General features: G+C 41.3%; 1 protein-coding gene across 2 annotated transcripts in view; it reads left to right on the forward strand.

Annotated features, from left to right (window-relative positions):
- Window positions 1-16,509, forward strand: part of EPHA3 (EPH receptor A3) — a 174,426-nt gene that overhangs the window by 100,800 nt on the left and 57,117 nt on the right. For both annotated transcript variants that reach the window (XM_058800095.1, XM_058800096.1), the window contains 2 exons: window positions 11,720-11,875; window positions 12,368-12,703. In XM_058800095.1, the coding sequence (XP_058656078.1) occupies window positions 11,720-11,875; window positions 12,368-12,703 (492 nt within the window). The remainder of the gene's footprint in view (window positions 1-11,719; window positions 11,876-12,367; window positions 12,704-16,509) is intronic.

The raw sequence follows: 16,509 nt of genomic DNA on the forward strand, positions 1-16,509 counted from the left end.
TTTCTACTGTTTCCTTTATATCCTTAAATATCTCCTTCCCTCTGTTGATGGTCCTAGAGTTAATTCAACTTGGTATTTGTTTACAGGCTTAATTTTCAAATTATTTTGGTTGTACAAAACTCTTCTGGGGCAGAAATTACCTAATCAAAAAAAGCCCTTGGAAGGGCCATGAGTTTCTGTTTTAGACCTTTTTTCAGAGAAATTTCTCTGTAAAAACACCTGAAGAAGTCAAAGGGTAAAAAAAAATGGAGAGGGAATTCCACTGTACCCTTTCCCACATGTTTCAGATGCAAGGGGAAAATGGGTTGGGTTTATTTGGTGATTGCTGCCATTATAGCTGCCTTAAAATTGTTGATTATTAGCTATACACAAGGAATCCTCCATGGATAAGCATTCCTAATTTCTGAGAGATTTATTTTCCTTCTTCTGCTACTTTGGAGGTTTTGTGATACTGATGCAGAGGCTTGGGATCATTGCCTAAACCTTGTGAGGTGATCCCTTTGTAAACCAGCAGTTTTAGAAGAAAGGAGGTTTTGTTAATAGAAAGAAGTTTGGGTTTTTTTAAAATAGAACGCTGTCCTTTATTACTACATGAGCTCTAACTCCTATCCTGATTTTGTTGTGCCACAGATGTAAAATATGCAGAAATGAATGTGATAAGATTGAGGTAAAAATATCTATATATTACTGGAAGCTTTGGAGAGTGCATGGAGCAGGGGGCAGGAAGAGATTTTCAGTGTTATATGCAAAGAGTTTTGATGGAAGGTTTACAAAGTTATACATAGTGTGAGAAGAAAGATGACTCTACTTATTGTCATTAAAAAATGCCCAACAGATGAAGCACAAGGAGGGTGCCACCAAGGAGGCAGAGCAGAAATATTTCCCACTTGCAGGGTAACAGGGAGGAATAATCTGATTCAAGCCAAATTTACAAGCATTGCCTCACTCTTTTCTAAACTGGGGTTGTTGGCAGCTGTTAAATCAATTGTGAGCATTACAGCTCTTAAGTTACATTATTCATCAAGAATAACAAGTCTGCTTGCTGCTTGCCTCTTCCAAATGCTTGCTGCACACACATTTAATGGGAATTCACATTTAACCCAGTCTTCACTGCAGCCAGGAGAAGAAGTGGAAAAAGAGCAAAATGTTCTTTAAGAATGAATCCTAATGCAGGAGGAAAGTTTTCCTTGTTAGGGAACAGTTAGGAATTGCAATTAATATTCCAGTTCACAGCTATTCAGAATTCCTGTCCCAAGGGGCACAGAGCAGCAGAGACAATGGTGATGGTGCTGGAGGAAGCTCCCTGTCCCTTGCACTTCTGGCCATGCCTTGCCCAGACAGGGATATTCAGGATTTATTTAGCAGTGCTGAGAGAGGGTCACTGCACAGATTATAATTTATAATTATAAATTAGTAATTAATTTATAATTTATAATTATAAATTAATTTATAAGGGGGAGCAAGACAAAGTGAAGGGCTGAATGTGCCATGTCCTTGGCACCAGGTGGGGATGTGAGGTGCTGGATCTGCAGGGCCAGGTTTGTGGCTGTGGGAAGCTGTCACAGCCTCACTTTGTGCTGTCAGGGCAGCAGAACACAGCACTGATGGCATTTGTGTTAGTGGGAGATCATTTCAGATTGCTTGGGCTGTAATGGGACATTTTGCTAATGGATTTTGACAGCACCTTCAAAATACAGTTACACTTGCCTATCATAATCACTTGTTGTATGTTTCTAATCTGACACACAGGAAGGCAGAAAGGAGAGGAGGAAGGGAAAAAAAAGTAGAAATGCTTTAGTGACTTACATGGACATTATTATTATTACACTTTAACTGGATTCCTGTCTGAAGCACAGAGCCTTTTATAGAAGAAAAACTTTCCATGGGATGCTCCCAGCTGACATACACCCTTCTGAGGGTTTGGTGGGGAAATGAGGGCTCATGAGCTGCTGAACCATGGCTTTGCAGAAAAACACAGTTTAAGGAACCTCTTCCAGGGTTATCTTCTAGTCCAGGGTTATCCCAAGCTGAACCCTTGCCTGCCTGTGGTACACATTTTGTCCCAGGACAAGGCTGGGAGCTCCATTTGTGGCTGCAAAGCTTATGTGGGATCTCACGAGTCTGCAAGGCTTTTGTGTCAGGTGTAGAGATTCACCCATCAGCCCTGGGCTCTCAGAAATGCACCTGGTTAGTAGTGAATGTGAGATGTGTAACTGCTTAGCCAAGGACAAACCTTTTTCCTGTTCTGCTCTCTGCACTGGCTTTTCAAATGTAGTATTTAGTGAAAAAAGGTTTCAACGACATGTATGCTGGAAACCAGTTGTCCCAGTCAAAGTTACATCAATAAGCAGGTAATTATTTCTGTTATAACTTTTGTTTTCAATAACAGATTTTCTTGACATAATTGCTTAAAATTGTTTGGGTTTTTATGTGCTATTCTGTACCATTTGTACCAGTTTAATGTGTACAGCATTCTTTTTTCTGGATTCTTTCTTGTTCTTCAAAATTAGCCTACAAAAAAGAAAACCTTTTCTATTGTCTTGAGATTTGTTCAGAAAAAGTAAAATAGATATTTTGGAAACAGACCTGTGATCTGAGCTTTGCTAAGCAAAGTAACCAGATGGAATTTGACTTCCCCATTACCTCTTAGTAAGCACCAAAGAATTCTAAAGGGAGTAGTTGAGAATATTCCTAGTAGGGAAAAAACCCCACCCTATTCTGCATCAGTTGGTCCTGATAGATACAGAATGTCAAATCTCATGGTGGATTCCCTAAATGCTTCCATCTTTTGAGGGTTTTAGATGTCCTTTCAGCCTTCTTGGTTTCTGCTTTTGACTGTTAAAGTAAGAAGTGGGAAAAAATTAATATAAAACCAATGTTGTAGTTAAATCCATGGTGTTTGCTATATAGTTCCTTCACTCAGAAAATGGCATGGTGTCTATATAGAAAAACCTTTCTTATAAAACAATGCAGAGTCATGAAAGGCATTGTAATTCTGTTTTGTGATTCTTTTCCCCATAAATTTCAGTGGAATTGCAAGCTGTTAATTGAACATGTGGCATTGGATATCAGCACAAAGTATTATTTGTTAGAAAAAGTACTGAGCAGAACAATGCAAACTTGGTTTCCTATCCCTTCTGCTGAATTTCCTGTATTGGGAAGTGAATGCTGTTGGAGAATATTGAGTTTTTGTTTCTGTTGCTGATTGTAAGGAAGGATTTCATTCTGTAGCAAATACCCTGTAAAATGCAATACATCACATTCTTTGTTTTCTAAATAGCTGAGGTTCTGCCCCCCTTGGATTCACACAGGTAGCAGGCAAGTGAATAAAAATGCTGAACTGTGAGATTTTTTTAAAAATTTACATTTAATTGGATTTTTGTTCAGCAGATAATTGCTTACCCTGCAAACCAGACATTTTTAACACATGCACACAAAATGCATGTTAGGTAATTAAGAAATTTCTTTTTAAAAGGAAAAATACCAAGGAAGAAGAAGCAGAAACTAAAGCACACACTGCAGAAATGCACTTGAGTGTTCAGATAGTTTTGCAAAAGCCTTTCTTTTCCGCTGTGAGAAGATTGTCAGCTCACAGATGTCCCCAGGGGCTGGAACTGTTTAATTTTCAGGCTTTCTGCTGGAAGGATGAAAATGCAGTTGATGCAAAAGAAACACAAAGAGAGGAGGATGTTCTGACAATGATGAAGCTGTAATGTTTTGGGTCTTCTGTTTAAAGCTTTTCTTTAGAAACCTCTCTGCACATGACTATGTCTGTTTATATGTTTAATGGCTTTAGATTAAATCATCCTCCTTTTGCCAGATTCTGACAGCTCAGAGATATTTGAAGGCTGGTGCTCATGGCTTAAGTCTACATTAACAAGGAGTGTGGCCAAATAGGAGCAGATCAGTGGCACTCAGCAATTTGAATTAAGGATCCTGTGCCCACACCATGACAATTTTGAAGCATTTAATTTTCACTTGAGAAAATCTCTATCAGATCCTACAGACTTCCTGTAGCAGGGAGAACCTCTTCCAGTATACCTGAAATATATGTATTTGTGTGGTCTGGGCACACTTTATGTTGTGAATCATAATACAAAAGGGGGAGAAATGGGATTTTGCTTTAAAAGTGTGGCTAAAATACTTATATGGACGCAGCCATTAAGTGGCATTAACAGCATCACTAGCAAAGCAATGGCTGTTTCCTGTATACTGCTGCAAATTACAATCATTTTTTGATACCCTAAATTATATCAGGTTTAATGAGAGTGGCTTAAACCTTAGGGATTTTTTTTCCTACAGATTTAAGTGCTTTCCATTGCAGCAGCATTTCTCTTCTTAAGAGCTTCCCTTTCCCAGCACCAGCTCTCAGTGAATTCAAGAAATAATGAGTCAGTGGTTGGCAGTGAAAGTAGCACTGAACAAGGCATAGGCACAACATTTCAGCTTCTCAGCTCCTGTTCACATCAGTGCTGAAAAATGTGAACTTTGGTTTTGATTTGGGTTTCATTTTGGTTGGTTGGTTGGTTGTGTTTTGGAAGGGAGGACAGTGTAGTATCTCCAGTGTTTGCTTCCTAAACTTAATGTGCCTCTGGCCATGTCTTGCCTCCAGTGGTTGAATTCAAAAATATGGTGGAATTGGGAAAAAGAACTAATTTTGAGGTATGAGAATTTGTGGGAAATGAGTGTACAGACATTCTAGTCACTGGCCATTAACTGAGCCATTCTATTTTTATTTTATCAGTATCTGGTATATTTAGTGTTGTGAGATTGTCATGTTTAAGCCCAGCTGACAACCAAGCTACTCACTCCCTCTCCCCTCATGGGATGTGGGAGGGAATCAAAGTGAAGAAACCTGTGAGTTGAGAGAAAGACAGTTTAGTAGGGAAAACAAATGCTACATACAAGGAAAAGAAAAGAAAGAATTGATTCCCCACTCTCCATTAGCAGGCAGGTGTTCAGCCATCCCCAGGAAAGGGGATGGAACATCCCTTTGGCCAAACTGGGTCAGCTGTCCCAGATGTGTCCCCTCCCAAAACCTTGTGCACCCCCAGCCCGCTCAGAAAAGACCTTGGCACTGTGTGAGCAGTGTTCAGCAGTAAAAAATAAAAACTTGGTTGAATTATCAACACTATTTACAGCACAAATGCAAAACACAGCCCCATAGCAGCTGCTATGAAAAAAAATTAATCCTATTCTAGCCAAAAGCAGCATTAGAAATAGATTGTCTTTTTTTATGTCAGTGACAGGTAATGAATTAACAGCTCAAGAAACCAAAATCCTCTCTTTTTTACCAACAAAATAAGTTCAGCAAGGGTGTGAAGAACACAAGCTTCCCCCACACTGCTCGAACAATGTGCCTCAACCCTGACCTGAGAGCAAATCTCTGAGGGGAAAGGCGTTTGTTAAATTTCTTTTCCAATTAATTTGACAGCTCTGCTGAGACTCCTAACAAAAGTACTAATTCATGCAAATTGCAGTAGTGGACCTGTGTCATCAGGGAGCTGGGCTGGGCTCTCTGAAACATCACACAGGCCACCAGGCAGCATTTTGATTAGAAGGTGACACTGGGTTTGGAGCCTGTTCTGCATTAATTTTCTCCCAGGGACACCAAAAGATTCCTGAATGTGCTAACAGAGGTGGGAAGTTGCAAGAGAATATTCAGCCTCAGTAAATGCATCATCATCTTCCCTCCATCCCTGAGAGAAAATTTATCCCTTTTATATGTCTGAATTAACTCTTCTGACTTGGAATCTGTGCATTGACACACTGGGAGTGATGTTCCATGGGTTGCTCAAAATAAAAAACAAAACCCAAAACAAAGCAAAGGCCCAAATGTGTTAGAGAGCAAGATGTAATCTGTGGTCCAATATATAAATCAATTGGTTTCATCAGACATGTCATGGGGAAAATAAGAACATTTTCCACTGTATAAATGACAGTGTAGAAACAGAGATGGGTATGATCAAAGGATCAGAAGATATTCCTATAAAAGCTGATGGAAAAGTTTGTCTTTGTTCATCACAGAGAAGATAAGCTCATGATAGATCTTTGTAAAATGAGGAATGGCTTTGAGAGGACACGTCAAGAGCAGCTGGTCTTCCTGGCATGTAATAAAAACCAACAGTACATTGATTTGGTGAAAAAAGTAACAAATTTGACGGTAAATTGAAGGAAAGATGAATTTTTGTACTTCACATCAACTACCTAAACTGGAGCAGAATACATTGCAACTAATAATTTGCAAAAAAACCCCCAAATATTGGATAGTCTGCATGAAGGGTAGTACAATGATGATTAACATAACGATCTTTGTTAAAAAAATAAATTGACAGATATCTCTATATTTCCAGGGTTTTGAAATAGTATTTGAGTTTTAGGTATGAGGGTGCCATAATTTATATAGCAATTTATAAACATGAGTTTATTAAATTCCTGTTTAAGGAATACCTGTTTAAATGATACCTGTTTTAAAGGTTTAAATACGTGTTTAATTGATCCACTAAGATTTCTTTCCCCCAAAACTGGCTGCAGAGAGGACACAATGCCTGACACATTTTGAAACCAGGTGTTTTTATGCCCACAAGTGAGAACCTCTTTGCTGTAAAGAGGTTTTAGGTCTGTTTTAGGTCTGCAATCTTTGACATTGCACTTTAAACAAAGCTGCTGGCAGCAATCCTGGCTGAAATGCACTGCACAAAAAGAGACACAGAAGCCCTGCAAGGCACAACGTGCAGCTATTACAGACTTTGGGTTTTTTGTGCTTGAAAGGTGCAGTGTTGTTCCCTCAGGACAGCACTATCTCTTATGTACATATAATTAATATGTCTGCCAGTAACAGTTATTAAACAAAGGAACAGGAATTGTTGCTGCTCAATGGCTTGACCTGGGAGTAAAGCCAATTTCAGAAGCATCTGATTAAAATATGTTAAGGTCACAGATCACTATAAAATATGAAGCGGGGAGGAAAAAGGCAGAAATTTACTCATGAGGAAGATTAAATACTACTGATTTTTTTTTTTTTTTTGTGCTAGCAGAAGCTTTCAGATTTAAAAAAATGAAAAGTGCTCATTCTGAGGAGTGTTTTCCTAAAGACATTTCAGTGTCACATTGCACTGAATACTTGCTCCATGCATATCTCATGGAAGATGCAAGAATACACACACTAAGATCATTTGTGAATTTTAATTTCTTCAACGGGCAGAATGGAATCCTACAGGCAAGGAGAGAAGGTCAATATCCTTAGCTCTTATTTTCTGGGGATATTCTTACAGTAGTGGTAATGGGGTCCAATCACAAGGAGAGCTTTTATCCCTCATTAGAGCCTTTCTCAATCTTACTTTTCTCTTCCCTCAGGTGCCAGCAGCACAGCCCATCACAGAGAAAGCCTGTTCTGCATGTACAGCAATAGCCCTTGGTTTTAGAGCTGCTCACTTAAGTGATGTCTTTTTATTCAGGTCTGATGACAAAAAGTGTGCCTGCAGTTCAGTGGAAGTATGAATCAAAAGTACAGTCTAATTTTTAGAAGCCTTTTTGGGCTGAGTTGGTGTTCAAGAAGTTCATGGAGGCTCAGGATAGAGAGAGAGAGGATGCTACATACATATAGAATGGTATAGAATTTATGGCTTTTGAAATAGTGATGAACAACCAGAGCTGCTGAAGGTGGTTTCATTGCTCTGAGGAGTTTTGAAGGAAATCTACTTTATAAAGTTTGCTGGTGAATGGGGTGCCATAGTGGGGAAAATAAAGAAAAATATGTGTAAACACTTTGAAAAGGAACTGGAGAAAAGTTCAAAGATGCAAGGCTGTCTGCAGGCATTGGGAGTCAGTAGCATTTTAAGGAAAGACTGGACACATCCCAGTGCTATGGTTTCATTGGCATGGTGGTGGGGGTGGTGGGAGGTTACAAGCTGGACTTGATGGTCTCAGAGTTCTTTTCCCACCTATTCTGTGATTTCCTTCTCAGTACACCTGGCCAGCCAAAGGTCATCCATGATGACCAGGTCCAGTTTCAGGACTTTGTACCTGTTAAAACGCAAGCAAATCTATGTCCCTGCAGGGACTGGAGGATTTTCTCAAAATCCTGGAAGTGAAGAATGGGTTCTGATATCAGAATTAAAATATTGATTAGTTCAATTAACTCACCTGCTCAGGTGACAGTGGGAATGGTTTGCAAAGCCCCTCTAAGAGTGGCCACTTCCATGGGGAATGCTTCCCTGTCCTGGGACAGGAGGTTTGTCCTGAGATGCTCTGATTTGTCTTGTTAGTGCACACTCTGAGGGTGTGTTATCTGTGAGCTGCACAGGTTTGTGACTGAATTCCCTTCTTTGTGGAGGCTGTGCCTTAAAGCCTCAATGACATTTCACCCCTGGGCCGTTTTAATGAGGAGCAGAGGAACAAAGACAGGAAACAATCAATGGGTGGGTGCTGGTCAGCCATGCCATGGATGTGTAATCCACTTCCAGCCTGTTGTGATGCTCCAGCCCTGCCTAAAAAGCACAAAAAGCAGAGCTCCTGCAGGGCTGGGCCGTGCCAGGCAGTTTCTAAATGAAGTTTCCCTGACCTTGTGCAGGAGATGGGCCCTGTCAAGCCTGGAGTGCTGGGGCTGGGGCATCCCCAGTGCAGGCTCCACTTGTTCCTTGGTGTTTACAGCTGGGAATTGCTGAGATTGCTCTGTGTGCAGGGGGCTGCAGGACCTGAATGCTAAAATGCTCATATTTGCTAACAGATTTATGTTTTAATTTAAAATTAATTCCAGTTTAAATTAATAATTTAACCCTTAATTAGCACTCCAAGCAGATTAGTCAGGCTGAGGCAAAATTCACTTTGCTGCAGAAAAGGGAACCACATTCCTTTAATCGGTACCTAGCACAGATTGTTGCATGCATTTGTTTTCCTCTCACTGAATTAACTTTCCCTGCTCTCTGTTTCTGAGACAAACTCATCAGTTAGAGCTCAAGGAAGTTCATTTTCACACAGTAACAAGGACAACCAGAGTCCTGAAATTCTGACTAACAGGTGACTCAATAAAGTCATCCTGACATCACACCCAAACAAAAGAGACTGAGATCAGAATAAATGCAGTTTTAGAGTGCTGCAGATGGAAGTTACCACAGGAGTCACCAGAGCCAGCTGGCTTGAGGAGATGTTCCTAAAAAAGCAAAACCAGCCAGCCTGGCTGTACTGTTTATATCACATATGTAGAAGCTCCCAAAGTTTCCTTGACTCACTTTTAGTGTGCTAACAGGTTTTTTCTTCCTGGTCCATTGCATCTACTTCCTCCTGCATTGTTCCCCATTGTGAGGGAAAGAAAAAGTGCTTAGTTTTTGCAAGAAATTGTTGAGTAAAAGCAACTGCTGTTCACAGCTGGTTTCCATGCTAAAATTAGAGATTCTGTGAAGACTTCCTATGCTAATTCCTATGATTTTTTTCAACCTAATTGAAACCAAAGCCATGGTGCTTGCCTCAAAAAGCCAAAGCTTCTTTTATCAGTACATGTAATCCAATTTGTCTGACAGAGAAATTAATGCCTTTTGAAGTAACAACTTTTTTTTTTCTCTCTTATATATCAGAATTTAAAAAAAATATTAGGAAAGGAATGATTATACTAAGTACTTTGACAATATTTTTCATTGGCACCTCCAGTTCTGAGCTTCAGTTTCAAGTGTAAATGCATTTTTTTTTTTCTCCTTTGGGCTGCAGTTGTGAGTAATCTGAAATTGGTCTGACAGACAAAGACAGAAAGTGCAAGACAGCCTGAGGGGAAGACATGAGATTGGGATGCCCTTGCTAGGGCACATGGGGACAGCAGGAATCTGACTGGCTCACCCCCCCACTGACCATCACCACCTTTTCTTAAATGAGGTCCATGAGTTTTCACCTGGGGGATGAAAGAGACATTGATTAATGGGCAGTTTTTCTTCTTTATCCCTCTGAATACGTCTTCTTCTAATACAAGCTTGTTTACTTCTGTTAAATTTATTGCTTTTATTATAATACTGGTGGTAGGGTCTTTCTTTTTTGGTCCTTGCATTAAACTAGCATATATATTTATTTTAAAATTCTGCTGTATAGAGTCATAAATACATCATTGTCTCATAAATGTAAAAGTGTCCCTCCAAGCTGGTTAAGCAAAACCATTGGAGTTTAATATCTGGTAGAAGTTTCCATGAGAAGTTTTAGTGGAAGTTATCTATATTAATGAAGGAACTGAAGCGTGATGTTTATTCCTTATTGTGTTTGCTTAGTTAATATTGCTGGTAAGAAGGGGATTGGCCTCTTTTCTGCCTGGCTTGCTGTCTCAGGGCTGGGAACAGAAGCAGCAAAGTCACTGGAGGTTCCTCTGTCACCCAGAGCTGGGTTTGCTCCAGGTGCCTCATGGGGCATCACATGGGAGGGGATGGCATTTGAGTTGTGAAAGGCTGCAAAAATAACAGCTACACAAAAAAACAACCCAAACCCAGTTGTTTCCTGCTGCTTTTCCTCCTAGTGGAGGGGTGTAAGAAGGACTTAGGTTTCCTTTATTTCCTCCAGTTAAATGGGAATCCCCAAGCCCCTTGGGCAGCCTTTGAGGAGAGGGGAACACCAGAAGTGCCAGCTGGATGGGCTGTGCCAGGTTGGGCAGGTTTGTGCTGCTCACACAAGGTCATTTGTAGCAGTTCTGCTTTTCTTTAGCAATTCTTACAGTTCTGCTGTAGCAGATTGTCTGCTGGGGCTGTGACTCAGAGGCTCAGAGTCTGGGATGTTTCCTCAGGGCTTGCAGGAGAGAACTTGGAGCAGGAGCTGTCTTTGGCAGCTGCTTTGCTGCAGTCTGGAAGTTGGAGGGAGCAGCTGCAGCCAAGCACTGCCATTTGCCAGGGCTGGGAAGAGCTGGAGGAAGGCTGAGATTGGCATTTCCCTGTGAAACCCTTTGTGCTCCTCCCGCTGTCCCTTGTTGGAGGAGGCTGTCCCTTTTTAGGATGTTTCAGAGGAGAGCAGAGTAGTTTTCTCTCACCATTCACCAGAGCATTTCACTCAGGTGTGCAGCATCAGGAGCTAAGCAACAAATCTGTCTTGCCCAGGTGTTTATTTAGGTTTTGGGGATAGACAATAACAACCCCTTCCTCCTCCATCACTTGAAAAGCTGCTGGGATGTCTGTTCAGAGCTTTTTCCCACCTCAGGCTGCCCATCTAAAGACTGCTAATCCAAAAAAGAAATCTTTTACACAGGTAATACACGCAGCTCATTGACATGATCATTTAAAAATGGAAAAGATCTTTCTCTGTTCAGGTTATTTTCTTGGTTTTGGCTCGCTTGCTCCTGACCTGATGAACTGAAGAGATGTAGTTTACAATCAGTGTGCCCTTGTAAGAAAATGTTAGCAGCAGAGGGAGGATAAGTTAGCTTCTTATGCAGGGCCACAGTTTTGGTAAATGAAGCAGAAGAGAAGGAAAAGGAGTGAAGGTCTCAAAATGAAGCGTAGAAAATGTTTCTTCTTAGTGGTGCAATACCCTGTTTTGTTTTCCAGGAAAAATTAAATGCAAATCCAGGCTGATGCATGAACTCCATGCTACCAAGACATTTTATTTCTGTCAGCTCTGATTATGAGAAAAATCTGTAATTTTAGACCATAAATGTCTGCAAACTGTGATCCCCATATGGGTAGGTTCCAGGGCAGTAGTCACATGTCAGAATTAAGATGCCCAAGGAATTTAAAACTCTATCCCTGTTACTTTGCAGCCTGTCGAGCTGGGTTCTACAAAGCCTCTGCTGGCAATGTGAAGTGTGCCAAATGCCCCCCTCACAGCTCCACCTACGAAGATGCATCTCTGAACTGCAGGTGTGAAAAGAATTACTTTCGCTCTGAGAAAGACCCTCCATCCATGGCTTGCACCAGTGAGTAGCTCATTCTGCTCGGGGCTGTCATTCTTGCTGCTCCATCTGTCCCTCCACAACAGCTCGCCTGCTTGCTTCCTCTCATGTCCTACTGCAGTCAGCCATCCACTCCCTCTCGTGTCTTCTTGAGTGTTGGACAGGCTGCTGGAAATTGGTGGGCTGGGTTTGTGCCTTTTCTGATTTCATTTTCTCCTTGTTGTACCCTGTCAGACTTGAGAAGGAGAAGTAGGATTTTTTTATTGCTACCAGTACTCAGCCCTCAATCCTGAACTGCACCCTGAGGGAACTCTCTATTTATAAGAAAACGTGGTTCTTGTTAGCCTAGGTCTGTAATCTAGTGAAATATTGCAGGAGTCTCCACAGGAAATAACCAGAAGAGTTTGGTTAATAATGGTTTTTTTTTTTTTTACTTTTATATTTCTGTGCTCTCGTTACTCCCATTTTGGAGCACCCTTAGGGAGAAAATCTCACTCCCTGCTTTCCCTTTCCCAGGACCACCCTCCGCCCCGAGAAACGTCATCTCCAACATCAACGAGACGTCGGTGATCCTGGACTGGAGCTGGCCCCTGGACACGGGGGGCAGGAAGGACGTCACCTTCAACATCGTCTGCAAGAAGTGCTCGGGGGGCGGGCGGCTGTGCGAGCCCTGCAGCGACAACGTGCGCTTCCTGCCGCGCCAGAGCGGCCTCACCAACACCACCGTCACCGTGGTGGACCTGCTGGCACACACCAACTACACCTTCGAGATCGATGCGCTCAACGGCGTCTCCGACCTGAGCACCCTGTCCAGGCAGTTCGCTGCTGTCAGCATCACCACCAACCAGGCTGGTGAGTCTCCCTCGGATTTCCTTTCCTTTGAAGCTGCTGGGGTTTGTGCACCTGTTGTGTTTGTGGGGCTCCCAGATGAAGGAAGGAATGATGAATCTGACTCTGTGTGGTATTTCTGGGGTCCCCTGTTGTGGTGAGGAAAGATGAATCTGACTCCATGTTCTTAGAAGGCTAATTTATTATTATATGACATGACATGATCTGACATGACGTGATGTGATATGAATTATATTATATTATGCTATTCTAAAACTACACTAAAGAATAGAGAAAGAATATTTACAGAAGGCTTAACAATATACGAATTAAAAACTCGTGACTCCTTTCAGAATCTGACAGTGATTGGTCATTAAGTGTAAAACAATTCACATGGATCCAACTGAACAACCACCTGTTGGATAAACAATGTCCAAACCACAATCCAAAGCAGCAAAACAGAGGAGGAGCAAATGAGATGTATTGTTTTCCTTTTTCTCTGAAGCTTCTAAGCTTCCCAGGAGAAGGGATTTTTCCAGAAAATCTGACAGTGACAACTCCATGTTCTCAGAAGGCTAATTTATTATTTTATGATACTATATTATATTAAGGAATACTATACTGAACTATACTAAAGAATACATAAAGGATACTTACAGAATGCTAAAAATTATAATAATGTAAACTCGTGACTCTTTCCAGAGTCCTGACACAGCTTGGCACTGATTGGCCAAAGAGTGAAAACAACTCACACCAGAATAAAATGAAACAATCTCCAAACACCTTCCACATGACAACAACACAGGAGAAGCAAATGAGATAAGGATTGTTTTCCTTTTTCTCTGAGGCTTCTCAGCTTCCCAGGGGAAAATCCTGGGCGAAGAGATTTTTCAGAGAATGTGAATGCCACATGCACCTTTGTTTCCTCTCCCTGATTTGCAGGATTTGCTCTGTGCCAGGGTGACTAATTGTCTTGGATATTCCTGTAAAAGTAGAAACAAACCCAGTGTGTGTTTCTGTCAAAGAACCTGGCAGCATGACTGTTATGATTAACTCCCAGTTCCCAGTTGATAGTCTCTAATAGCAGGCACACATGATTCCTGAGCCAGAATGTGTTTTATTAATAAAACCAGATTTTAATAAAACACTCATTTCAATAATCTCCAACGTAAATTGCTTTAGTAATCTTAGTGATTAATTTTGATTAAATAGAAGTGAAAAAGGGCTTTGATGTTAGATGCATAAAAAGCTAACATTAAATAATTAGAGAGATTGAAAACATGGCTTTTTTTTTCCTTTTTTTTTTACTCCTTTACAAGTTGTCTCACCAACTGTGCATTATTGCCAACATGATGGGGGTGTGGAGCTGAATACTGAATTAGATCGTGGTGTCACAGTTGATGGGGTACAAAAGGGCTGCTCTCCTTCTTGGAGACTTTTTAAAGCCTTTGAGGCCCTGCCTGAGCACGGCAGTGTGCCCTGGCTGTTGGATCAGAGCCTTTGTCATCACTGCTCTGTTCTGCCATTTGCTTCTCATTTGGCATGGCTCCATTTATCTGAAAGTTGTGAAGAATCTAGAGTCTTCCCTGGCATTTGGTTGGGTGTGAAATTTTTAGGAGCAATGTGTGCCAGTGAAGAGAGAGAACTAGATGCTGCAATTTCTGTGCTTGTGCTCCATGCAGCTTCCATCAGGAGGCTTTGTACAGAAAACATGCATGTGTTCAGCAAGCTTCCTCCCACGTCCTCCCATCCCACACCATGTCCCCAAAATACTTCCAGTTCTGTCTTCCTGAAGCCACAGACAAGTTCACATTGTTCTGGGTAGGCATCCTCCTGGTGGGCTGTGTTATTGCAATGTTTTTCACTGTAGAGGGTGTATGTTTGCTCCTTAAATCACAGATCAGCGGTAGTGGGAGGCATAAAAATGTGAGAACAGGCTATTTCCTGACCCCAGTCACTACATTTCCCAGTGCTTTGGGGCGCTAACTGTGCAGTAGGCAGACAGAGGTGAATCCACCCAGTTCAGCCCTGGAACCTGCATTTTATGTCCATTCAATTTGTTGCTGTTATAGTTCATTGTTTTGGATTTTCGGATCAGTGACTTGGAGCATCCTTGTTGAGTTGTCCTCTTTTCTCCTGTTTCTCTGATCAAAGGTGTTGCCTTTCAGCTTGTTCATCAGCACAGCAGTTAGAAGTCACCTGAGGACAGTCCACAAAAAAAAAACTGTGCAGGATCAGGGAAGTTCTTTCCCTCTTGCTTTACAGTGTGCTTCCCTAGGGCCCAGAGCTGCTGCCTTTGCTCTGCAAGGTGGATTTTGATTTTGGAGTGGAACACACAGTACCTGGGATGTGGCAAAGTCAAAAGCATTTTTGGCAGTAGCAGCTCTGTTCACTGTAACCCACAGGCTGCTTAAGCAGTTTATTTTCTGCTTTTATGCATGGCCCATTTTTTCTCTAAGTACATTTAGGTGATGTGGGTTAGTACAGGCTTAATTGTGCTATCTCTTGATCATGACAATTGGTTCACTATATTAGAATTCCCTTAGAAACTCTGCAAGTTGTTAAAATTAGACCTTAAGTATGTATATAAGCAGTCTCTTAAAGTATAATTACAAAAACATAATTGCATTCCCTCACTGGTCAGATCACAAAAGGGATATATCAGAAGCACATTGTTAGCTCTGTAAGGTCTAGAATGCTGTCCCAAGAGAGCTTTTCTACAGCTTTATCCAGCTTTATTCTACAGTTTAATTTCCATGTACCATGTCCAAATGGGTCTGGGTTGCCATGAAGGGTCACAAATCCAGGTTAGACCAGAGGGGCTGTGGGGCAGAGCAAGCAGAAGGAGCAAAATGAAAACCCTGTAGAGGGTAGATGGGAACAAGAGGGTCAAGTCTATGACCTTTTTTTGCAACAGCATTTTCCTGGCAGCTGCTCCACATCAATCTGAATGTTCTGTCTCAAAACATCAACTTTGCATGTGCATCTTCCTGAACTCTTACCCCTTCCATTATTTAGTGATGATTCAGTGTTCATGCTTCCAGCAAAATTATTATTAACATCAGAGTTTTGTGAAAATAATTAAATTTTCTGTATTTTCCCAATCTACTCATGCCAATCCCCAAATATTTTCCTTTCCCCCCCCTTATATCTCAGTTCTTTATTACATTGATGACAAAATAGATTGGGGTTTTTTTGATCATTGTAACAGCTTTAAATGGAGCTTAATTCTTAAGGACTTTAAGGCCTTTTAACCCAAGGTCTCAACGGTGCAGCTGAAAAAGGTGGTAGCAACTAAATTCAGCTACAATAAGGCAGTGTCAGCACTAAACCAATTCCAAAGAGTTTTGTGCTGTCACATCTCCTGGCACCAGCAGAGGAAGAAATGGGATGTGTTGTAACAAGAGACTTCTTCCATTTCTGTCCTCAGCTCACCACAGCTCTTCCACAAAATTCAGGCAGGATGCAGATAGGTGCCAAAAGTAAATAAACTGGAGAATGAAGAGGAATCCCTGCAGAGGAAACATAGAAGGCTTTTTGTGGGCTAAATTTCAGCTAGAAATGTCAGTTTTTTGCTAATTGTAGGAAGTGATTAGGCTTCTCAATTGAAAGACTAAAAGTGCCTAACCCTGAGGTTAGGCCTCCCCACAGATCAGTTGTGCACCCACAAAACTTTGATTCCTTTCTCTGTCAGAGACTTTTCCTAGAGGAAGCTTAGAGAGCAACCACCCCTGCATCCAAACTGAAGCATCCTATGCAAAGCTACATTATAAATAATAACAAAACCCCCGATCTACTTTATATCACCTCAAGCTTCCCTTGACAAGCAG

The sequence above is a fragment of the Ammospiza caudacuta genome, chromosome 2 (assembly GCF_027887145.1).
Source record: "Ammospiza caudacuta isolate bAmmCau1 chromosome 2, bAmmCau1.pri, whole genome shotgun sequence".
In the NCBI taxonomy this organism is placed as follows: domain Eukaryota; kingdom Metazoa; phylum Chordata; class Aves; order Passeriformes; family Passerellidae; genus Ammospiza; species Ammospiza caudacuta.